General features: G+C 43.6%; 3 protein-coding genes across 3 annotated transcripts in view; all 3 read right to left on the minus strand.

The window, feature by feature from the left end:
- Positions 1-24583, minus strand: part of LOC110191593 (uncharacterized) — a 97458-nt gene extending 72875 nt beyond the window's left edge. The window contains exon 1 of the mRNA XM_020962478.2: positions 24411-24583. The gene's annotated coding sequence lies outside the window, so the exon portion shown is untranslated. The remainder of the gene's footprint in view (positions 1-24410) is intronic.
- On the minus strand, positions 1961-5656 carry fj (four-jointed box kinase). The gene has a single exon (XM_020962475.2). The coding sequence runs from the start codon at positions 4226-4228 to the stop codon at positions 2432-2434; it is 1797 nt and encodes a 598-aa protein (XP_020818134.2). The 5' UTR covers positions 4229-5656; the 3' UTR covers positions 1961-2431.
- On the minus strand, positions 6150-6989 carry LOC110191600 (uncharacterized). Its single transcript, XM_020962486.2, has 3 exons — positions 6808-6989; positions 6427-6738; positions 6150-6364 (listed from the first exon to the last, which is right to left on the minus strand). Exons 1-3 carry the CDS (start codon positions 6883-6885, stop codon positions 6197-6199), a joined length of 558 nt encoding a protein of 185 aa, XP_020818145.2. The 5' UTR covers positions 6886-6989; the 3' UTR covers positions 6150-6196.
- Positions 24584-25895: the final 1312 nt, after the last annotated feature.

Here is a 25895-nt window from a genome sequence, read left to right on the forward strand (position 1 = left end):
AGCATTAGTGGCACTACGTTTTATGGGGCCCTCGAGGCCGTTTTATGGGGCAGCCATCAAGCGTTTCGGTTTCATTCGCCAGCATTAATAAGTTCATAAAGCCCCGCCGTCAATGTTGGCACATTTGTTTGGCGTTTGCAGTTTTGGCCATAAACCGTGTAAACTGTAAACTGTATACAAAGACTCGGTTGGTGGGCGACCAGACCAGATCTCGATCTCCTCCCGCGGACTATGCTGCGGCCGAGGTCTCAGGTTGCTCTATACGTATATGTACGTACGTTCTTCCGTCCATCTCAATTATATTGTTTTATTATGGTTTCATTCCGAGATGAGAGAGCCCCGAGTCGCTGCAAGATACATTGTACGGCCCGGAGCGAACCGAAAAGGTAAGACGATATTCGAAAATGAGTTTTGCGGCCGGGCCTGTGAACGTGTTAAAGTCACAAGTTCCCTAACACGTCTTTAGGTTATTTGATATATTTATTAAACTAGCCGAACGATTTTTTATGCAGCTCTCAAGCTCTTTCTCTCTCTCTCCTGCCTGCTCTTTCTCTGTCTCCCTGAAGCTTCTTCGGCGATATGAAGATATTTTATCTGTCGCGTCCGAAACGGGTTATCAAAATATCTGTGCTCTGTTCAGGCGTGAGTTGATTAACTCTCGGCCGAGCCACATTTTTTGGTAGTTAGCACACGGGGATAACTATCCCCAGGTCCCCAATCTCCTAGACCCACTTCCCAGCTCCTTCTCACCATGGGTATTTTCATCTACAGAGAAATAATCTTGTGTATCTATAAGTCTCTATCATTCAGAGAAAGAGAATATATCTTGGAGAGTAGTATATTGAAAAAGGATTAGATAATTAGAGAACATACAAAAGGTACCTTTATAATCAAGAGATAATCAGTTGAGTTTCTTAAACAAAAAGTCTATATTCCCATCCTATATGTGATAACACTCCTTGCTTACGAAAATAATATAAATCAGGAGATAATAATAGATCTATATGTCTTAATAATTGGTTTTCCCTCATCTTTTCTTTAGAATATCATAATATTTATAACATTCCTTAGATATTTACAAGATATTCCCAATTTTTATACCCATTTCTCTGCGTGTCGGGCACAGCTTCACTTGCCTTGGTGCATTTCATTTTTATTTACGTGAACTACTCTGGTGTCCAATAAAATATACGCAGCAAAATCAGATGCAAAACGTGCGACTGGGGAGGGAGGCGAGTAAGAGATTCTCAGCATCTTGTCGCTGAGACACGCGGACGCACTTAATGAGCAGCGATCTTAAATCTTAAAGTCAGACACACGGTCGGGGGAGCGGGAGCGGGAGCGGAGAGCAGGAGGGATGAGAGATGGAGACGTCGTCTGTGTATCCACGAGAGCGTCTGTGTATCTCGCTCGGTCCCAGCATGGGCAGGTGAGCTTGTGTTTGTGGAAAGTATCTGGAACTGGCTCTGGCTGTGTCTGTGGCGGCTTCATCTTTCTCCTGCTGCACTTGAGCCTCTGGAGAGCAAGAGACAGAGAGATAGAGAGAGAGGCAGCAGCAGCATCTCTCAAATGCTTATGAAGATATTATGAAAAGCAGCACAAGACTCCAACTCCAACTTGTGGCTTTTGGTATGAGTGTGGTACGAGTATCTAGAAGTGGAGCCTGCATTATGTGGCAAGTTCCATCGGGGCAGCGGCAAGTTGACAAATGCCGGGATGGAGGGAGGGAGGCAGACGGGCAACTGAAACTCCAGCCTGAGCTCCAGCTCCATCTCCATCTCCTGCTCCATCTCCATCTCACCTGCAAAAAAAGATCAATGACAATTTATTGTCATGACTATGTAAGTTCTCACAAGGCGCAGGCGTGCTCAGATACTCGTGTATCTGCATCTGCATCTGCATCTGTTGGATGGTTTTCCATATTTCAATGTGACATTCGGTTGGCGCATTTCGCTCGGTATTCGGTATATTTGTTGTTTATTGGTTGTAATGGTAAAATGAAATCTACTTAGGCTGCATGGGGTTCCTTACACAAATATCACACAAATTGTTAATTCTATGGGGCCTTACTTTTTATACAGATACATTTAACAACTAAGGTTTAAGCTTAATACTCAAGGACAGAGTCTGGCATTTACAAGTTAGTTAAGCTTCTTCAGTGGATCGCCCTTTAATACTTGGATCTACTTTGGGGCAGGGGTGGGCAGGCTATCTTTTTATAGTAATTAGTTGATTTAGAAAGGTTTTTGTTTTTAGGGGAGTAAGCAAATACCCTTTTTCCTTTTCGGGAATCAATTTTGATAACAAATCTGTTGACCTTGAGCCTGCCCTAACCCCTGACCCCTTGACTACTCCTACTCCGATCCAGGGCATCCACTGCTGCTCCAGTATTTACAGCTTATCAGTCAAGTTGAGTTATTAGGGGCATCTACTAGCTTCCCTGGCACTTTTGCACCTGGCTTAGCACTCGGTCAATGCGTTCCACCAGGATCTTGACCGATTTGTCCGGCAGTGAGGGCAATACATCTCTCACTCCGGCGCTGGTCGTCCTCTCGAACAGATCCCTAAGCCGGCGACCTGCCCCCGCCGCCCGCAGACGACGCAGAGCCTCAATCGTGGGTCGCCGGAAGACGCACAGGTTGTCCAGAAGGAGACTGTGATAGGCCTCGTACTTCTTCAGCAGCCGGTAGCCATGGAGCAAACCGCTCTCGTTGTCCAGGAAGACGAGCAGCTGCGAGGCGGACTGCCGAGCGAGATTGTGCGCCGGCGCGGCCATAATGTCGGCGTTCCATTGAAAGTTGTACAGGTTGTTCACCACGCGATCGAGGTTCGCGATCAGGTAATCGAAGACGATTAAATCGGACCATTGTGCCAATTCAATTAGCCGCTGCACCAGCGTTCCTGTCTCCTCAATCGTGCTTGATTGATGAGTGGAGCCCGGCGAGCTGGCAGCTGATGCTGGTCCTGGCCCCATCCCTGCTCCCAACCGCTTGAGCAGTCCCTGTTCCGGTTCTCTGGCTGGCTGCTCTGCCTCCTGGCTTAGGTGCCGCGTCAGATTCCAAACGTCGTGCTTGTTAAGGTGCCGCTCCAGCGGCTGGAAGGGCTGCGGAATGCCGGCCGGCTCCAGGTCGGAGAGCCAACGGGTCAGCACCACCGGACGGCGTTCCTTCCACTGGGCTTGGGTGATGTCACCGAGGGCAGCCGCCCAGCTTGGCGTGCTGGTATCCACCACGGTGGCGGCACTTGGAGCCAGGTTGCTAATATTCAGCAGCTGACCAAGGTAGTAACTGAAGATTTCGCCCTGGATCTGATCCGTGTTCTGGCGATAGCGGGCACAGGCACGTGTTCCATCGGCAAAGACCACCAGGCGGTTCTGCATGCGTCCGCATCCCTGCTCCAGACGCACCACACGGCCCTGTTCGCCCACAAAGCGTTCCCAGCTGACTTGATCCTGAGAGGCAAATCCCTTGGGCAGAGCCCTCTCCACTGTGGGCCCCCAGAAGACATCCTCCTCGATGAGGCCCGCTTGCAGGGGATCCGGTGAGGCGGCTACCGCGGGCGAACGAAGCGTCTCCGGCTGATGCGGCCGCTCTGGCCGCTTCTTGGAGAGTCTCCGCTCAGGTCCCTTGCGGTACTTGCCGCTGGCCGTGCGCTGCACATGGAACTCCTTGATGCTGCCATCATCGGTATCCAGTTTCTTCACCACCATCGAATCGGGGGCATCCTTATCCTGCTCCAGGTGGAAGGCGTTGCGGAAAACTTGCTCGGCACTGAGTTCAGCAGCGGCGGCGGCGGCATCCTCCTCCTTGATGAATGCCACGCGGTAGCTACTCAGCTGCTCCGCTGGCGAGTCTGTTGCCGTCTCTGACGGGACTTCTGGGTGGTGGGGCAGACCGAACATGGGCACAACCACGCCCAGCGCCATGCCAAAAACGAAGGCGGCCAGGATGCTGAGGAGGCAGGCGCGACGCTGCAGCGAACGGCGACGGCGCAACGTTAGCAGCGTCATGTGGGTGGCCTCGCTGGGATTGGGACTGGAACAGGGACTGGGACTGGGACTGGAGATGGTGATGGGATGGGTGCTCCGGTGCTCGGGCGCTGCGATCACGCTGCAGGTGAGCTGCTGCTCCTGGCGTAGGCCCAGGCCCTGGTGCTGATGCTGATGTTGGTGCTGGTGCTGTTGCTGTAGTTTCTGTTGTCCCGCTTCCAGGCGCTTGATGTCGTACATTTTGCCGGCGAGCCGAAGATCCCGATCCCTAGTTGCCACGCTGCTCAAGCCCAGACCTCAGGCTCAAAGTTCAAGTGGGGCATGGAGGGCGGGCGGATGCAGGGCACACTGGCGGAGGGGGCACAAAGTCGTGAAATTAATTTCTGTCTTTGTTTAATAAATATCGGTTCTCGGTACGCGGTGCTTTGGGTTCTCTGTTCTTGATCCTCTGCTGGCGACTCCAAATCCAACTCCAACTCCAACTCCTACTTCGGGGGGACCGGTTCGAAATTTTTCCTCTACGATTTCCACAATTGAAATTGAAACAAAAACACAGAAACGTGCTCTTCCTGCTATAGATGCTACATATAGTTGCTATAGCTCCTTGATCGCTCGCTGATCGTCGCTCGTTTATTTATTTTTATACTCCGCGTTTTCCGTCTCTACACTTTTTTTTATTTTGGTTGGTTGCTTAGCTTTAGCTTAGCTTTTCGGGGTTCGAGTTCGGTTTTGGGTTGGGGCTTGGGGTTTATCGATCTATTTTCTGCACGATCACTTGCTGTAATTTTTTATTATACATTTTTGCTGGCCGTTGGTTTGTTTGTTTGTTTGTTTTGTTTGTTGCTGGCCAGGCCCGGCGGGTTAATATATATACATATATATTATTATTTTTTGCTGGCCCTTTAGCGCAACAGTTTCTCTTTTTGTGTTTTTAATTTCTCAGCAAATGGCGATTTCGGTTCTCCGATAAAAGCAATTTTCGTGGCTTTGAGCTATTTGCCACACCACCTCGCCGCACACACACAAACACACACTGGACACACTGGACACACTTGGATTCGCACTCGAATTCCCAGATTCCCGGATCCCGATCCGCCCGATAATTGCCCGCGAAGAGCAAACAGCGCGACAAGTTTCTACAGAGCAGCCAGGGTCTTGGGTTTTTCGGTTTGGTGTTCGGTGTTCGGTTTTCAGTGTTCAGTGTTCAGTGTTCAATGCTCGGTCTTGGGCCCTGTCCTCGCCGTCTTGGGTCTCTCTGGGCCTGGTCCTAGGAACGTGGCTTTTTAGGCTTTATCAATTTAATTTCTTGTCTCGCACCTCCGCCAGCCGACTGGCTGTGTTTTATTTTAGGCTTTTTGTCCGCACACCGAGCGATGTGAGGAATTTTTATGCCTCCGCTTTATGTATTTTCTGCCTCGATATGTTTCACTCCTTGTCCGTTTGTCGAGGTTTCGCACTGGGTTTGGGTTTGGGTTTTGGTTCTGGCCGCTTGTTTAGTTTAGTTTAGCCGCACTACTGTTAGTTAGTTAGTTTTGGTTTGTTTCGAGAGCTTTGAGTGCTTCGCTTCGGTTTTGTATCTGACGGATGCACGGGTGCACGGATGTACGGATGTGCAACTGCGCGCCTGCGTACCGTTCGGCTCGAGTTTTGCTAACAGACTGACTGCCACCGAGCTCTCGCCGGGCTTAGTTAAAGACATGCGTCGGAGCTCTCTCTCTACCTGTATTTACCTGCTTGCCGGTTTTTGAGTGAAAACGAATGAGAGAAAGAGAGAGATCAGCTCTTTGAGTAGATCTCTCTTCTTGAGCTCACCTTTTGAGAGCATATAATCTAACTTGGCTAGCTCAAGAATAGTTTTGAAATGCATAAATTTATGCTTAAACATGAACCATTTCATGTTAGTAAACGCTAAACATTAGATAAATGTCGCTTTATAAAAAAGGATTGTATCTTGTTAATGTTGGGAGGGGTCACAAAGAATAAATAGCAACAAGTATAAAGTTTAAAGTATTACCATTAGAATAATTGCTTAATCTAGCAATTAGTTTAGATAACTAATATATTAGTCATCAATTCTTTATAATGTATTCTTGGTAATGAATTGAATTACTTAAATAACCATAGCCTTATCTAAAAAATAAGGTTGTAACCAAATGTTCTAGATATTAAATCTTTCAAGTACAAATATATTTATGTAAACTTCACCATTCATATGGTGGAATTGCTGTCATTTATATAAAATCCCCCTGTAATCTTCATCTCTAATCCAAGCTCTTTGTTGGCATAATACTTTCCCTTGAAGGTGTAATTTGCTTCTGGCATAAATTGAGGAATATCCTGTTCTATAGTTAGTCCTCTTAACAGGATATTGGTGTTCTAGCGGAGAAGTAATAGGGGATATAGTTTTTTAAAGACATGTAAAGTACATGAATGCTCACGCTGCTAAAGGGGCAATCGCCGGGAGGCATTACCGCCGATCTGTTCACTGCCCTGTAGTAGCTGCCCAGCATAGACTTTGCCTTCGAGTTCCTTTTCAGGTGGCAAAAGTCCATTTTAAAGTCCTTCAATGGCATAGTCTTTCGCTGTCCTTTGGGGACCACCGTCAGTTCACAAATTCCAAAGATATTGTCCGCCGGCTGATCACCGATGGTTATGTCGATGTTCAAGGTCTGCTGAGAGGCCCGCTGGCAATCTATCTTTGAGAAGACCTTGCCTCTTAATGAGCATTCAATGGAATTGAACACGATATTCTAGCAAGGATTAAACAAGTGTTTTAAAGATCATATATTTATCCAGTGGAAATAAATATCTGATCAAACCTTTCTCGCCTCCCCGTCGGCGAATAAAATCCACAAAAAGAGAGCCAGGGCTCCGAAGAGTTCGATGTTTCGATACATTTTCGAAACTACAACTGCGGACAGGTCTATTAATCCATCAAGTATTTGTTCTGGAACACTTTAATGGGTAATTTTCAATGACAGATCAGATAAGTACGCTTCGATTTAAAGGCCTATTCAGGTGAATCGATCTATAACCAATTAGAAATTCACGTGCTCGGAATTTTACTTCCCCCCAAGTAGAGACTCATGTATAATATGCTCTGAGAGGGGATATGTAAAGAGCCGGAGATCACTTCACTCATTTTTCGAATTTCACTCAAATCGATCTCTCAATAAGGAGAGAGAGAGAGAGAAAAGAGGTGATCGATACGAAGAGAGGGAGAGAGAGAGATCCCATTCTGTGGGAGGCTTTTGGGAGCTCAGTTTTCATTTGTTGTTGTTGTTGATTTCTTTATGCTCACCAAGGCACGTTTACTGCGCCACATTAAGAAGCCACGATTACTTAAAGGCACTTCCTCCTCAAGCAAAACATCCTAAAATTGAGTTAACTCTTGATTTTTACACTCGGAAAGTGAATAAAATTTATTATAATTTTATTATTTTGTGCTTCAGGGGTATAGTAACATAAATCACTAAAATTGAAAAATATACAAAATTAAAAGAGTTGTCACAACAGTTGAAGTATCAAGTTACCGAGAAAAAATCATTGAATTAAATTAATCAATGACTTGAACATAAATCAATATAAAAAAGATTTTTGAATTGATGACAAATTGATGAAATATACATGAAAAGAATTATGGAATATCAGGTTTCATTACCTTAAACTAGAAAGTTGCATAGGTTAAAGTATATTTTTGTAGATGACACAATGATAGAAGATATCTTAAAATATTTATCCAATACATATGTGAATAATTACACATAAAGCTCTATAATATCCACATGGTTTTAATAAAACTTCCGCACAAAGTGTGAGAAAATTAGAGAGAGTGAAAGAGAGATCCTTAGCTCAAAAGGATTATCATCATCATCATCATTCAGGGGACAAAAACGAAGGGAGAGCATTTCAGAAACTAATGAAATAGCCAGGCAACGAAGGCAGACGAAAAAGGAAAGACCAAAATAATCAAAAATGGATCGAATAGTCAACATCCTATATATTTTATAATATCTTAAAACTCCTAAGAAAACCATATCAAGTTTTGCAAATAAATCTCGCTTTCACACCGCCTCATAACTATACACTTCCTCTGATTAAATGGACACTTTAAGAGATCAGCCTACCCTTATCTTTTACGGTCTGGAACCCATAATTTGAGACTTAAAAGCCCATTATATGGAAGACCTAGGCATAAAATTGATATGAAACCGTTTTCAGAGTGATACGAAAATTATAATAATGCTCTTGAGACCCAGGCACGAATATCAATATTTATTTTAAAAGCTTTTGAAACGCCCTGCATTGATATGCTAAATAAACACGAAAATCCATTCAGAGTTAGTAATAAATGAGTATATATTTCTTGGCATATATTGAATCGATATACCCCATGACACAGCCAGGAGTAGCGGGTATGAAAACAGTTGGAAAAAATATGATCAAGGAATGTAGACATAACTTGACAGCGTGTTTAGAGAATTTCTACTCGGGGCCCGAGGACAGAGCCTCCGATCGCGAGGAGTCTTCGTCTTCGTCTTCGGAGCCTCGTCTCGGAAGAATTGCAAAGACCAGAAACGAAGATAACAACAACTTGGGGCCGCTGCATTCTTCGGTGTCTGAGTGAGAGAGTGAGAGAGCTGCAGAAGAGAAGACAAGAGCGAGAACGAGAACCAGAGCTTGATTTTGACTCAGAATTGGGCTCACGATTTTTTCGGGTGCAGTTTAATTTAATAAAGTGAGAGCATGTTCGGACCTAATTGAATTTGCAACGTTCGAGCGGCGGCAAGCAAACACAAACATATTAAAATCCAAGTGGTGATCCAACTTGAAATTCCCACTCTGCAGCCCACAAATGCACAAGTTAATTATGCGCCATTCGGATTTGATGTCTTTTTGAGAGAGTGAAAAGCTTTTAAGTGGGATCGACGAGCATTATCAATCGAGCTCCATCAATGGGTTATTTCGCTGCTCAAACGAACGCTGGTCCCCATTTTGATTTGTCGCTATTTTTCTGTGGCCTTTTATTTGCCATATGCCCCGCAGTAATGTGTCTGTTGAAATCGTCAGTTTAAGTCAAATTAATTAACATTAATTTTTGTGGCTCGTTTCGAGGCATGAAATCAACCGGGTGGCTGGAGCTCAAGCTCAGAGACTCCAAGACTTCAGTGTGTGTAAAATTAATGTCTGCCGCGATGATAAATTGGAACTCGTTGGAGCTTTGTTTTATAGATTTCATTTCTGACTAACTCCGGACTGACTGACTCTCGCCAATATGGTGGGAACCCATCGAGGCGAGGCGAGGCGAGGCGACTCGAAACGCTGTGTTATAGTTATAGTTATAGTTATGTATACTCGGGCCCAGGGGTTAATCGAATTAAACAAATACCTGACAGCTCTGGCTCTTTGAATAATGATCTATTAGGGGGACGGCCGTGTAACTGTGCCCTGTCTTCTCTGTTGTTGATGGCCCGTTGACTGGCCAGTTCGTTGCCTAAGTCTTTCGTTGTGGGAAACACAGACACACGCACAAAAGACACTTGGCGGCGGCTCTCAGCTCTCGTTTTAATTATTTGCAGGCTGCGTATAAATTTCAGGCAAAAAGAACAGGCAAAGAACCTCAAAATTAAGTAAAAAGAAACCAAGAAACACACTGAGAGTCAGTAAAATGTAGTCAAGGAAATAATTAATACTTCTTGAGTGAGAAAATAATATAATTTCAAATGAATTTAAACTCTTGTAAACTATTTAGGTCTTGATATTATTAATCAGAATATTATTCCTGACTTCGTTTGATTTCTTTCCCTCTTATTTAACATTGTTTATTTCCCAGTCTTGGCTACCTTTTCCCCTCAGTGTAAAAACTGAAACGGAAAACATTTGCCGAAGTTTGTTAAGCGCAAATTCCAGGGATGTTTGCAGTGCGCAACAATTTGGAACATTTTGTTGAACACAAGAGGAGCAAACACAGAGGGCAGGCAGCCAGCGGAAAAATGAAGTAAAAAGACCTCGGCAAATGTATCAAGCGGACATCGCCTCGTGGTCAACGAAAGTGAACTGTGAAGGACATGAGATGCACCTTCCCCTAAAACCCTCTTGCTCTTGCTCCTGCTCCTGCTCCTGCTGGTGCTCCGCCATCGCCTTGGACAGTCGGAAACTGGATGGAACTCGAGTGCTAGCTGCCTTTGTTTGCTCTACTAGATTCCAGACCACTCATCCTAGACCCAGACGCTGGCGTCGTCGCTGACGATGACGACTTGGACGACCTCAAGAGGCAGGAACTCACTCACTGCACCCAGTATCCACCAAGCAACCAAGCCACCAAACCACCATCCACCATCCAGTGTATCTGCTTTCCTTGCACCTCGCACTCAGATATCGTCACGGGCCGTCAGCGCCTCCATCCTCATCCTCATCTCCACACAGATCCTAGGACTAGTCGCAGGCACACTTGAGCCTCGGCATCAACCGCATCATCCCCCGTCATGGACACAGTCGCAGTCACATCCATATCCACATCCACATCCACATCCACATCCCCATCATCGCCACTTGCCACGGACTGCGGCAGCGACCTCGACTGTCGCGCCATCAACATTGATGGGGTCTGCTCAAGCATCTCCACAGACGCTACGGCACAGTGGTTTTTGATTTAAGATATAGATATAAAATAAAAAGGATACATTTCTCTATTGTTTAACTCTAAATTAACCAAGTTTAAGATTCAACACCCATGTATAACAGACCCTACAAAGAGTTAAGATAGGTCCTTTTGAAACAAATTAGTAACTGTTCAAGAAATCACAAAATATTGTATCGTAGAAGATTATTTCCTAAATAGAACCCCTCTGGCTCTCGTTATAAAACGACAAAGGTTACTCTATGTATTTTTTACCAAGCAAATTAAATGATTCTATGTATAAAATACTTTCCCATCCATTTTCAAGAGTTACAAGCCACTGTTTCGGGTCAGAATCAGAATCGTAGCCAGAGCCAGAGCTGGATGGCTCAAATGCACTCGTATTAGGTGCCAGGGCCTGACCTGAGTTAAACAAATTCATTAAAAACTCGTCACTTTGCGCAGATCACGCTGACTTGGCAGATCTTGGCTGGGGGCCCATCCATCCGCCATTCGCTATCCTCGGTTCTTGATCCTCGATCTTCAGTCGCCGGTACTCGGTCCTCGGTCCTCAGTCCTCGGTCCTCCATCTGGCGTCCTCCAGATCCATGCAGCATCCTCGTGTCGAGCACCAGGCACTTGGCACTGTGTGTATTTTGGACCTGGCCTGTGTTTCTGGCCAATGAAGTGCTGGTCGCGCAGTTTTTCTATGGTTTTCAGTTATCAGTTTTACGTTTTTGGCTCTCAGTTTAAGGGCGAGATGGAAGGACTTATTCGAGAGGGCAAAGACAATATTTTCGCAGCATCCCTTCATGCAGTGTGTGTTTGCACTTCCTCCAGGAGAGCCTTTCGTTCTGTTCCGCGTGTTTGTATTCGGCTTCGAAAGGCACTTCAATCAACTTGATCTTCGGAACCCCTTCCCTCTGGCACTGGCACCGCTGGCATTTCTCCTGAGAAAGCTAAGAATCAGAAACCACCGATAAGCGGCGGTGGCAGTTGCACGCTCCATTGACATCTCGGCTGGGAGTGCGGAAAGTGGTGGCTGGCACCCGGCTCTAACGGCGGCTCATAATTGTCCAGAGCCAAAACTGAGATAGGTTTCCAGGAAGTACGCACTATGTGTGTGCCCGTCGTTGCCACTGATGCCGCCCGCTGATGTCGCCTTCGAATCGGTGAATTCCCCAAACGCATCGCCGGCACAGCTGATGAATCAGACTTCTGGTTTTCTTGGTCTCCTCCTCGTGGATGTGGGAGTCACCTCGCGACTTTCCCTTTCTTTCCCGGATGATATATGTTATATGTATGTATAGGCTTGCATATAGGATCCCCCATATGCTCTCTGCCTGGCCAGATATCGCTTTGCTATTCACCTTTTATGGCTGGAGTCGAAGCCGAACACAGACGACAAAAACCCCGAATAGCCGACATACAAGCGCGCCTGTAATTTGAAGGAGAATCGCAGAATGGAGACGGTATACCGGAGATCGAAGACAGGAGACAGGAGACAGGAGACCGGTGGAGACCTCAGCCTGGGACGGGCCAAGTATGACGATGATGACAAACAAGGATACCAAACTCAGAATACCAAGGAATTCTTTGGGATAATTAAAAGCACTTAAGTAGGAATTTTTTCGTCTCTCTTTCGCTCTGTCTCCCTCTGTCGTTCCTCCTTTTTTTTGTCAGCTCCCACTTAAATTTATATAATTTGGTGTATATATATAGTATATATATTATATACTGCGTATACATTATGTTGCAGAGCTTAAAGGATGGCTAATTAGTAAATAGCAAACTATAATCTCAAGGTATGTCAATAATATATAGCAAAAATAAACATGGTTAATGAAAACATTGTTAAATCATTAAGGCAAGTCTTGAAGTGAATGAATTTGTTTACAAATTGCCATGGCCGCCAGTCACTACCATCAAGGCATTAAATTTTATTTCATTATTTATTTTGGAAGTCTTGGATGGCATGCCCATGCAAATTCTCGTTGGCGCTGAGAATTGTGAAATGCTTTTAGAGCTGATATTCAATATTTTGCCTGCGTTTCTGCCTGCATTCAAGGCGAACTTGAACTTCGCTGGGACTCAGAGACTTCGAGTCCGATTCTGACTCTGACTCTCGTGTGATTTGTGGGCATTTCGCGCGGAGACACTTCATTTATCACCTTCGCTGGAGCGGCATCGGGTTCGCTTTGAGGCACGGCCCGGGGTATCCGTATCGGTATCGCGGGTAGCCTTGACCTTGACGGAAGATTTTGCGACGATCCCGAACCGAAAATCGAAACGGGGATCTCTCGAACACACACACAAATACAGAAAATCAACATTTATTTTCTGCGGTTTCGATTTGGCCTGGCCTTTTTGTCTCGCCAGCTTTTTGGCCTTATTAATGATGCAAGGCGCGATAATGACGCATGCATACTGGCAACCGATCGGGACTCCATAATACACAAATGCTAAGTGCTTCCGATCCCCTCCCTCTCTCCTAGAGTCATTGCTATCTGTTCTAGGAGCTGTGGCACTGCCACAAAATGCCAGGAATGGTGTTAAGCACGATTAATTCATCGACAATCCACCGAGAGTCGTCCTCCATCCGCTAGCCCCCATGCCCCATCCTCCCATTCTCCCCGCCTTGCAAGTGCCCCGGTGTCGAAGGCGAGCGCTAAATAAATAAATGAATTAATGGCCAATGCATGTGCGGTGCAGAAAAATCAATTAAATAAAATACGAAATACGTATACGGATACGTTAAACAAGCTGCCGCAGAACCGCAGCGAAACCGAGCAAGTGGCAGAGCGGTGGCAGCAACAAGATGCAGCCGCCAGTTAATGTGCATCTACACAGGGGGAAAAAATTTAAGGCCATACCTTAAATATATTCTAACTATTACTTCTTTATTATAGTTAAATTAATAAAAAAAAAAAATGTAATAGAAAATATCTATAATCCTGACATCAGACTTTATTGCTCAACTAGTTTTAAAAGAAAAATAAATATTTGCTTTGATTCAAGACAATTTATAAATTCTTGATATATTGTTACTTTGATTTATTGTTGAATTAAATTACTAAACATTTTCTTTTATTATAGACAACTTTAAATATTTCTAATACATTCTAGAAATATTTCTGAACTTATTTTAATATATTTATATCTGGTTACGAATAATACGACCTTCACAATATGGATTTGTCAGGGCTAGACTCGTGCTCTGAAGTTTATTAAGTTGGTTTTCTTTATAGATTTACTAAAGGTACCTTCTTTAATAACAATCTCAATGAATTTAATGGTATTTTCAAGGATTCTTGGCAATTTTAAACAATGTTACCTACAAATTCCTCTTTATTTCTAGTAGTATTTCAATGTCTTAAATATTTTCTATTACCCAGCTCTCACATACTTCTTTTCTTTTATTTCAGGTTCTATGTAATATTTGGCAATGCTTTTTATTATTTTATTAAATGGGAGAATTCTCCAAACTATGAGTAATCACCAGATTGTTGAACATTTTTCCCAGTGACTCCTCACCTGGCAGTTTGGCTCTGACTATGCAGATGTAGATGCCGTTCGCCGCTGTTTTCTCGCCGGCTCACTTGGCACTGGCTGTGGCACTGGCTGTGGCACTGGCTTTGGTAGTGGCTTTGGCACAACGATATTAAATTGTTACGCTTTGGACAATTTGAACACGCGCAGGCGCAAGAAAACAACAGCAACAAAGTGAAATAAAGCGAAATAAAGTGAAATAAAAATAAAGCTGAGAAGAGGTGTCTTGGGAAGGAGAGAGGCTTGAACGCAATCGCAGATCGGTTGCTCGATCAATGCGGCAGATTGGCAGAGCTACGTCGCCATCTCCATGTACTCCATGTGGGCCCCCGAGTTGGGATGATGGCTGGACAGGCGCAGGCGCAGGCTGGGCTCTCCTCTATAAGGTCGAGGCATGTGTCGGGGCCGCTGGAGTGGTAATTAACTCGTTTGCTATTGTAAATGCCTCATTGCAACACTTTTGATGCCGATTGCAACTGCAACTTTAGCTCCGGATCAGGCCCGGTTCGACCAGTGGGTGGTCCCTGGTTGGGCGGCCCGTTTGATGGCCATAAATGTGTGATCCACATCCACAAGCAAAGCCAGTTCCTCGAGCCTCAATCCACAGCTCCCAAGAGCCAGTTTCGCCGAGTGCCTTATGAATGGGCTTAACCTTGAATCGGTATTCCAGGAATTAGCGACACTTTGGCCATAAAGCACCCACACACCGACAGATAGCCCCAGATACAGATACTGCCCAACCCAGCCAGAGCTTTGAATATCCGAAACCCGTCTCTAACAATGACAAATCTGAGCGGAGAGCCAGGCCAGATTCCCAGACCATGATGGGGCATGCTATCCCGTCCTGGCACGACATGGCTGCCATGGTACCTGCCACCTAATGGATTTTATTTGTGGTCGCTCTCTTACTGATTTTTAATGATTTCGCCCGTCCTGCTCCTCTCTCTCTCTGTGTCCCAGGCTAACGCGAATCTTTTATTGGGCTTAATTTGTGTTTTTGTTGTGTTCCTCCCGCTGACTCTGTTTCGGTTCCGATTCCTCGTCACATCCCTATACCTGGCCCTGGAGTCTCTGGGACTATGACTCAATTAGCTGCGGTGACCCAAGAAAAGGCCAAAACGCGCAGACTGGGCGCAGTAAATGAATCGCCGAATCTGATAGATTATATGCGACCCTGAAATTTGCGGTTTTGGCATACAGAAATAAACCGAAAATTGTGTTGCCATGATGGCAAATTTGAATTGAATTGATGAAGATGAATTGCCAACTAAATAATTGATCAAAAATTTGGAACGGCAAAAGGTAACTAAAAGCGAATTTGAAGAGCTTGCAAAGATAAAGACAATGGTGGTTTAATCTCAAACTAATTTCAAGTAGAAAGAGTTACTGAAGACCATGAATCGATGATTAAATGTTGACCTTAATATGTCTATAATAATATTATATTTCATAATAAAAAACATAAATTATATCGTACTAAAACTATTTTAAGAGTATTGTTTCTTTCTACCTTCCTTCTAGGACTATTTGCAAACTAAAACTAACTTCTAGGATTATTGTACAAACTAAAGAACGATTGCTGTTCTTATTATTATAATTAAACCAAAATGAATGTATCAATACAAAATCTACATCGTATTTTATATAACCCTGTCAAGTTCTCACTTCATCTCACTTTCAATTGTCCAACAAGGAGCAAAGGCACCGAGCAAGACTTCCTTGCTGTCGCAAAAAAATCCAGTAAACGAAAGACTTAAGCAACGAACTTTGTCGCATAAAGGAATCGGAGACACGAGCAACTTATGCAAATAACACCGGTTCCATTGGTGTTGTTGTTGCTGTTGTTGTTGTTATTCCTGTTGCTGTCGCTATTACCTGTCTGTGGCATGTTTGGAGTGTTGGAGGCGCTTCCTTTTTTGCCGCTCAGCCAGGATAAACAAAGACCTTAAGCAGACAGCAGGATGTGTCAGACATAATTTTCATAATTTTACGCCACGAATCTGCAAGATTTCTGGCATTTACTAAAGCCCCACCTCCGACCGGCTCTCTCACTCTTTCTTCACATCTTTTCTTGGACTTGAAACTTAATACGCCAACAGCAAACCAGCAACTGGATAAGGACAAGGCGGCTGAGACAGAGAGACAAAGAGAGAGAGAGGGTGCAGGTCCCCCCTTTAGGAGAAACCCTTCTGGATCTGAGGTGTGAATTCTTAACCGGATATGAGTGAAACGCATCTTCCAGGACAACCCAGACGACGCCTCCATCATCGTCATCATCGTCATCGTCCGGGGGAAGCGACACAATTCCCAGGAGACGAACCAAAGGGGAGAGGAGGGTATTGCGGGCGGGACCCTATTTAATAAACTGATAGATTGACAGATCCCCTCCCACTCTCTCTCCCCCAGTTGGGGAAATTTCACCCAAGCACATGCCACATCGGCTTCCATTTAATAAATTCAATTCGCTGGCTCCCTTGCTGGGCATTCTGCATTTTGCATTTTGCGGCCAGTCGCTTGTAAACAATCGAATTACATATGCTCCCTTGGACTTAACACCAAACAGATTAGATGAACGTTCAGGTCGAGGTCTTGGATTGGACAGCGGCTAAGGGAGATCAGAGTGGCGACAGTTCCACGGCAGGAGATTGTCTGGGAATGCAGCAGGAGAAGCCAGAGAAAAAAGTGTACAGTGTAAAGTGTTTCTAGCCAGGGGAAAATAAATTCTTAAAAAATTAAAGTCTTCTTAAAACATATTTGGTGTTAATTTATACCCCTTAAACTTTTAGAGAAAGCTGAGAGTTTCTTTGTCTAATCAAATGTAATTTTTTCTACATTTTTCCCATGATTTATTTACAATAAATTTGTTGTTCATTAACACCCCCTAAATTGTTTAGTTAACAACAATTATTTCTCATTAAATTAAAGAAAAAACCCAATAAACACAATTTATTAACAAAGAGACATGAGCAATAACCAGGTTTAACAACCACATAAATTCCAATATGTTCAATAAAAATAATTAGTACTCTAATAGTTTGAGATTTTATGGCCCCGCAGATTCGCAATCGAAGCTTTGCCTTCCAACAAGAGGTTTCAGGTTAACGAGCTGTTAAAACTAAGCCGGCATCGGCATCGCCATCGCCATCGGATATCTGAAAAGTCGGGCAATCGTCTGAGATGCAGCCTGTCCTCTTACCTTTCCCTAAGCTCCAGTTTGCATCCAAAGCCATTCTCCAAATGGCACGACGACCTTTTCACACCTTCCCATCCGTATGCCGTCCTCTACCCATTGTAATAATTCATTTTTATTATTATTTTCGTGTGGCCTAACAAAGACGCGCTGGTTGGTATCGATTTCACTTGCATCCGCTTTTGACAAACTTCTTTGAAATCGCCTTTGACAAATTTCTGGCTGTCTGGCCCAAGGGAAACTCTTCAACTTCAACTTCCCTATTGTTTTCCCCAGTTCCCAGTTTTATATATATAATATTATTTTCTGTAAGCGAAACCGAACTCGTGCAGTCGTGGAGACGACGGGTCAGACATAGATCTCGCTAACGGCGCCACATTTCCAGCCCGATCTATTTTTACACTAAGAGCACTTTTCCATTTCCATATTCTAATGGCGAATGAAAGCGAAATGTCGCCAGCATCGCCCACGAGCGTCTGCCTCTCGGATCCCAGCATCTGTACTCTCGATTTGCATCTCGATCTGGTCGAATGCCGGCCGATAAGTTGTCATAAATTTGAGCCAATGTCCAATGTGTTCAGCAAATGCAAATGCTAATTCACAGTCCAAGCTGTTAGCTGTTGTGGCATAATTTTTATGGCCAAACGCCTGTCAAATGCAATTGAATGAATGCGAACTGCATCCAAAGACGGACAGCTTGGCCTCGGCTTTGCCTGCGAATGGGGATTTAGATTTGAATTCGGATTTCGATTTGGATACAGACTCAAAGGCATTTAGTCGGACAAGCAAAGTTACAAGCCAAATTGCACAGTCAGCGGGGAGAGCTAAGACGAAGTGTATCTCAAGTGTTGGGCAGGGCAACATGGAGCTTGATAAAACTATTACTTTTCATTTTGAATAAATGGTATTCAAAAGAATATTTTTTGTTTTGGGATATTGTATCTTATACTGCTTATTAAATAATGAAAAATATTATAAAGTGTATTCAACATTCGCTAAACCCCTGAACAACTCCATTAGCTTTTATTCAAACACGTTAACTCAATCGGCGCCTTCGAAGCATTCAAATGATTTACACCGAAATATATTCGCCAGGCAGGCCCGATCGAACTGGATTCAGTAGCCGGGCATATATGCATATATATATCGCGTTAGTGGGCTTATTTGTCCGACTGGAATGTGAGCTTGGCTAATCAGTGGCATAATTAATATTAATTTATATGAGAGTCAAGTGCACTTATCGCCAATTTGCATTGGCGCATGGCAATTGTCGCCTTCCTCTACTCAGAGCCAATGGCCAATAATGGTTTCAGTCTACAGATATCGATTTGGATTCCAAACGAAAGCACATACCTCATCAGAGAGAACAGAATTGTTGGGCAAAGAAAGTCTAGAGTGAAAGAAACTGTAACAAGTTCAGGCACTCAACGCGGTCACTTGGCACTTGGCACATTTTATGACCATGGCCAGAACGGCGGCCTGAAGAGATCGGAGACCACAGAGAGAAGCCCCTGAAAGTGGAGGGCGGAAAGGGTCGTTGCAAAGACAACTGAAAAGTGTTTCGTTTCGTGGTCGACTGACCATTTCTCGGGGCCCCCGATCTCGAATTGGAGTTTATTTTGTTTTTTCTTAACGAGGCGCTGCCAAGTCACTGTCAAAATATTGAAATAAAGGAATTTTCAATTTTAATTTATTTAGCGCTCACACGTGAAAGGCCAGAGAAAGAGAGGGGGAGAGAGAGAGAGAGAGAGAAGTTGCTAACGTTCCAAGGAAGTGACTCTGTTCTTATGTTAATGATTGTTATTCTAAGCGATAAATGAGCGTGGGTAAATAAAAAAGAAGCAGATCTCCCCCCCGAGACTGCAGACTTAGGAACCCTTTTTTCGGAATTGACACATGCAACAAAATTTTCCATTAAATTTTGAAAAAGAAACTGGGTTTGTAGGAGGGAAAATGTGTATAAAGATGGCGAAATGTCATAATTTTAACACTGAATTTTAACTTAGATAGTTATCTACAAAGACTTCTTACTGTATATATAATGTTTTAAAATATATTTTTAACATAATAACCCTCCCTCCAATTGCAAAATATTCTCTTTTCGATCCCCATTGATTGCTCGATTAAACCATTCCCTTCCACTTTATGGCCTCACTTTCCTTTTCCCATCAGGGATTACTTATTCAATCGATACTCCCACTCCCCCTGCCTTCGATCATCGGCCATAATTTGAGTGCAGTTAACTCAAATATTCAGATTTCTTTCGCCCAGAAAGACTGAGATAGAGAGAGAGAGGATATAATTTGGATGCTGTTGCCTGGGATCCCAACGAGCGTTTCTTAGTTGGTTTTAGCCTTTGCTGTTCGGTATGGCCTGGTCTCCTCATTTATGCAAATTTCACTCAATATGCAAAACATAATCATTTTGTTATAAGCCACAAAGAACGCACTCCGGAGGAGACTGCAGAACGGAGCACTGGACTGTGGACCACGAACACGCCCTCAGCCTGGAGAGGGGATGCTGGCCGAGCAATAAAGCAGCCAGCTCTAAATAACTCAAACTATCACGAGCAGGAGGAGCAAGAGAGAACCTGGCCAAGGAGCAGGAGGAGCAAACGAAGGAGGAGTCGGAGGAGGAGGCGGAGGAGCAGCAGCACCAGCAGCAGTAGAAGAAAAAGGAAGAAGGAGGCGGACGATCCAGGCACACACTCAGGGCGGAGGACGATCAATCGTTTAAAAATTTAAATAATATATATGTTTGCCAGTCGGCGGGCAACTCGCAACTCGCAGCGCGAAACTGTAACAGTCGAGATGTCGGAGTTGAAGTAGGTGGAGCAGCTTCAGTTCCAGCTCCAGCTCCAACTCCAACTCCAACTCCGGCTTTGGCTATGGCAGCAGGAGCACCAGCAGCAGGAGCATCGGAAGCAGATGAGGGATGAGGGGGCCGCTGGGGCTGGGACAGGAGTCGTGGCAAGTTCAGTGAGTTGAACGCATATCGGGCGCATGCCCTGCGGCGATTTATGCTTAAAACGGTGCAGATTCCAGTGCCGCAGACACTGGGAGAAAGGGGGACAAAGAATCTAAACAAAAAGTGCTCATAAGAAATAATATCTTTCAAATATTTGTGATATTTATGAGTAATCATAGCTATTTTCTCTCTCTGCACCGTCGGAGCTGCCACAAAGGAGAGCTCGCGCTTCAAAACACAACAACAGGATGGTGCAGAAGTCAGGGGCGGAGATGGGAGGGGGTGACTCGGGGTCCGTTCCGAAGAGCAGACAGCTAGGCTGCTTATTAAGCGATCTAGTGATCGCCGATCGCCGGCCCCCAATGTTTTTGTTGTTTTTTTTTTGTACAGGTTAAGGAACTTTTTTGGAGCATGTCGGGGTGTGTCCGCCGCAGTGCATCTTCCCTTGGGCCCTCCTCCAAACCCCAAAAGCCTGCTCTCCAAATGCCCGAAAACCCCGAACCAGTTTCGAGCCTAGGCCAGAGCCAAGAGAGTTAATTGATTCGAGACGAATTTCTTTGGAAATCTCACTTGAAATATGATTTATCCGATGCGGAATCATTGAAGCAAATTAATGAACCATTGGGTTGACAATCCCACAGGAATCGGTGCCCAGATGAGTCACATCCATCCAGCGGAAAGCCGATCATCATGATCTCCAAAGAACCCACTCGCCCCCGCCCCCGCCCCCGCACTAAGATCACTCTTGATGGAGGTGTGACAGCTGCGCTTTTGATTGTTTTGGGTTTGGTCTTCGACTTGGGCTAGGAATCGGCTTACGCTGATTGATAATGTAGCTCAATTAATTGTGAATTGTAATTTCCAGTAGCTGCCGCCCGGCACATTCAAATGCAACTGTCAGCGCAGCTGTCAGCCGGAGGTTTTTTCGTAAAGCTCCGAGAGCCCACTCTCGATTGATCCGAGGGCCTAAACCACAAATTGAAGTAAACGCTTCTACCTCTGAATGGGATGGATGGACTGATCCCATCCCATCCACTGAGATCCCAGACAACCGCAAAGATAATGCCGAATGCGGTCGCTCGCATTTTGTCGCCATCTTTCCACCTTTGCCGTTTGCTAATGAAATTCAGAAATTCATTTTCTTTGATTGCCGCTGCCAGCCAAGGTGTGCCACATACCCGTCCTTCGCCCCTCTTAAGACCCACAATTGTGGGTTGTGGTTAAAGCTACAGGATGGATGGGCTATCTGAACGATCAGCAGGAGATGTTATGTCTCCCAAACGCACCCAGGGAGACTCTCTTACTAAGGATGTAAAGATGTACTTCAAATTTCCAAGATTTTAGTGATTCTTAGGGAACTATATGGTTGAAGTCCGATATTATATTAACACAAAATATAGAACTCAACAATATTTATGCAATAATGGTAATCATGTGCACCTGTCACATGAAATCATGCATTTGAAACCTACTTTTTATGATTTTTCATAACCTTATTATTACTATAACAAAAGTCTACATCAGGTGTTAACATCACCTTTACACATTTTTTATATTTTTAATTGGTGGCATTATTTAATTATTCAATTATCTTGTTTCAAATATTAACTGGCATATAGCAAAGCTTGTGGCAGAACAACCATTTTTATTTGGAGGCCAGTTCCATACTAAAGATCTGATATATACTCCACAAACCTCCGCCCGATTTCGATAAGACCCAACTATATACATTGCATGCATGAACATGGGTGAACTGTCACACGTTTGTGGAGGTCTTGCCACGACTTCCATTGCGGATTTTGGAGCTGCTTTGATTGACAGTTAAACGCCGCACTACAATTTGCAATTTGGCACATTAATCATGCGCCGCATGTTGCACACACACTTAGACTCACGGCAACAGGTGGCAGCAGGCTGCGACTCATTTGTGTCGATTCTCGTCGTCGTCGTCGTCGTCGTTGTCGTCAGGTGAATGTAAATGTGATTTGGTGTCGCCAAAAATGCCAGGCACGAAAAATAAAAACCAAAATAAAAGCAAGAAAAGCACGCTTGATTTGCAAATGACATTCACTTTTTTTGCCGGCGCGACAAAAATTTAATCAAATCTCATGTAATTATGACATTTGCAAATGTTTGCCTTGGCGCAACTCCCTCGTCCAGCTCTTAAGGCCTCCGGTTTCAGAGATTTCAACAATGCCGAATAGTTAACAAAACTCACGAATTGTCCAGGGGTTAATTGGGAAAATATTCAATGGTGCGGGTAAGGTAACATACGAGGCAGGTCTATGGAAACAATCCACGAAGGTCGTATATATCTTTAGTTAAATAAATCCCATCTTAATCTTTGACTCTCTGAGTGCATTAAGTTAATGTAAAGACTACATAAATACTGGAGAGATAAAAACCTTTTTCTAGTATATTATTATATACATGTGATTCTATATATATGAAAAAGCTCCTCCATTTAGCTTGATCTTGATCAGGTGTAGTTCCGATTCGCTCTGTCCCTTTTAAGTAACTAAGTTCTGCCAGGCAGCCGTCGAGTTCCCGCGGTAATTTCAGCTCAATTAGGGAAATGTGTAATTACTCGATGGAACAGCGGCAAACAGCGAGATAATCTATCTGGTTAGCCACCAGTGCGAACCGGCGGATCTTGACCAACGGGGTGAAGGAGGAGGAGCCAACCCGGACGGAAGTGGCAAGAGGGCGGCGGTGTCTGGTCTCTTGACATTGTTTTTGTCAGCAGACTTACATAAAACCGAATCGCGAGAGGGCTAAGCCGCCGCCGGAATGGGTTTCCGGGAACTTTGCGACCAACAGAACAGAGGGCCAAGAGGAGGATGAGCAGCAGAGGCTAAACAGGGTGGCAGGAGGGCCACATCTACTGGGGATGGCATGCAAAACAAGCAAACTGACAGACAGCCAACCAGGCAGCGACATGCAAAGTCGACAACGAGAACAAATTGCTGCCGTTGGAGGCTGCCACAGCTGCCCCATCTGGCAGGTCGTGGAAAGCCGGGAGGGCGGGAAAAATCGGTGGGGAAAGCTCTGCAACGACATCTCGAGCATGGCCAGAAGGAGGATGGACACGGGAGCAGGGCCAGAGCACAGATGCCGCCGAGCAGGAGACGGGCAGCTCCGTCATAACTCAGTCTATTGGCTTGTTAAGCGAATTTTCCAATATCGCGGAGTTCCAGGTTCGTAATTACGAGCTGCGTCTAGGGCCTCTTAGCGCTCTACACTGAGAGAAATAAGTCCAGACAATATATATTCGATGGGAAAATATATTTACAGTGTGCTTTAAAAAATTTTCTGCCAAGATATGGGAGATTTATAAAGTTATAGTTTGTAGTTTGGTGAATTAAGAGTAAGTTCCATTTCTAGGCATAAATAAATTTGAATATATATAAAAATAATAAAATTAACTCTTTAGTACAATAAGAAATTATTAATTTATTATGAAAATCTGCAAAGTTTACCTAATATTCTCAAAAAAGTAAACTAAGCACTAAATTTCCAAACTAAACAGCTTAGATTTATAAACAAAAAAATAAAAAACCCACGCTCCTCGTAATTTTAGAAGAAAAACTATTAAAAATATAGTAAAATATTATTCCGAATTTTTTAAATAATGATAAATATAAACCACATTTTTCTCCCAGTGTAAAAATCGTGCGTGCTCCCCCAGAGTAGATGAAGCTTCGATTGGTCGAGCCGAGAAAGGTGATCGAAGGAGAAGTCCGGTACACTTCCCTCGATATTTATTTTTGCGTACGAGTATTTCGGCCTTTGGGCCATTTTTTCGACTATAAATACCAAACCAGCAGCTTTGGCTACCACCCCTTCCCCGCTGCAGATACCTTGATGTCCCCCACACAGCAGAGTTGCCTGGTTATGACCACCCGAATAAGCTAGATTGTGGACAGAAAGAAGCTAAAATAAGCTAAATATAATAAAGAAATGCTGAAAAACAAGCCATCACTAAATAAGGGAGAATATTTAAATATATATATACATTTTCTTAGCCCACCTGTTGCTTTAGTTTGTTTATATTTAAGAAAAAACTATATAAAATAAATGTATTTTCTTGCACTCACCACTTATGGAATTCATCTTCATCTTTGGATATTTGATAAATTTCGTTAAATATTATTTTTGTTATTTTTGCTTGATTTTTACACTTGGAGTTGAATGCTTATTTATATTGTTTTTTTTTTTATTTATTATTATTTGTAATTTTTATTAATTATTTTTCCTTTATTTTCTTTTGCTTTTTAATAACACAAAACAAACAAAAAAAAAAACAAAAAAAAACAGCTAATGGGAATACTTATTTGATTTCAATAAGCTCACATAATTTGTGACTTCCCATAAAGAGCACACCCCACAAAAGAAGCAAAAGAAAATGAAGAAAACACTGCAATTCCGAACTCGCGGCACTTCACTTCACTTGGCAGCCTTCTACGGCCATTCCATATTGAAATATACATACATACATACATATTTGTCACATTTGCTTTGCAGTAAAAGCAACGGGATCCAATAGGAAGGAATGACGCTGGCATAACTGTAATAGGCGGTCACCGCCTGCCTTTTGGTTTTGCTTCTTGAAAATTTGTTTACATACATACAAACAAATGCTTTTGATTCTTACTTTATGTTTACACTTGTGGACATACATACATATATTTTCTTATCAGCAAAAGCACAGCACCAAAAAAACAGCAACAACATAATTAAAACGCTTTCGCATGCAAAACTAAGGCCACATTACAAATGCACATATGTATGTATGTATGTATGCATGTGCAATTTTCGTTTTTTGCTTGAAAACGTAAGAAAAAAGACACCCCCACTGTTTCTTTTTAGTTAATTTCAATAACAACACATTCATAACTAATTGCTCTAGATCATTTTCAATTAACACTTGCACTAACACACCAAATAAGCGAAATTAAATACGCACTAACGAAATTAAACACTTTTGCACGGCAACTCCATTAGAAAATGAAAGAGGAAGAGCGATTACAGTATTGCCAGATGGAAATGGGGGCGGCGCGCTCTCTCTCAAAACTCTCAAACAGTGAAGATCTCTCTCCTTAAAACTTTTATACAGTTTTAAAAGCATTTTTGAATAAAATAAATATATACATTTAAAATAAATTAGATTTAACTGAAAGCTCCTCTACGGTATTAAACATTCCATAAGCTTTTTCGTTTTCATTTAAGCTACAGATCAAGCTTAAAATAAGCTGAGCTGGCTGCACTGATCTGGTCACTCCGGAGCCAGCTGGTTTCGCGTATTAAGCTATTTTCCTTTCAGCTCATGTCCGCTTATCAAACGCATGCAAAGCACCTAGGCTTGGACTTGGACTTGGTCTTGGAGAGGGGAAGGGGAAGGGGGAGGGGGATGGAAAAGGAGAGGAGCAGGAGGACACCAATCGGGCAGAGTGCACTCGATTGTCCATGTCGAAGACCATGTCCATGTCCTCGCTTGCAGTGCGCCAAATGATTTATTAAAAATCTTTTATTATTTATAGTTACCTCGGCTCAAGGCTGTCAAATAAGTTGAGGTAATTAAT

This window comes from Drosophila serrata, unplaced genomic scaffold (assembly GCF_035046125.1).
Source record: "Drosophila serrata isolate PLE 108 unplaced genomic scaffold, ASM3504612v1 contig_184, whole genome shotgun sequence".
In the NCBI taxonomy this organism is placed as follows: domain Eukaryota; kingdom Metazoa; phylum Arthropoda; class Insecta; order Diptera; family Drosophilidae; genus Drosophila; species Drosophila serrata.

What these genes read in the sequence shown, in the direction of transcription:
- LOC110191600 (XM_020962486.2), bottom strand. Translation starts at nt 6,885, where the DNA reads ATGTATCGAAACATCGAACTCTTCGGAGCCCTGGCTCTCTTTTTGTGG. An exon ending in CCGACGGGGAGGCGAGAAAG is followed by an intron (nt 6,739 to 6,807) that starts GTTTGATCAGAT and finishes AATCCTTGCTAG; the next exon opens with AATATCGTGTTCAATTCCAT. An exon ending in GCGATTGCCCCTTTAGCAGC is followed by an intron (nt 6,365 to 6,426) that starts GTGAGCATTCAT and finishes CTTCTCCGCTAG; the next exon opens with AACACCAATATCCTGTTAAG.
- fj (XM_020962475.2), bottom strand. Translation starts at nt 4,228, where the DNA reads ATGTACGACATCAAGCGCCTGGAAGCGGGACAACAGAAACTACAGCAA.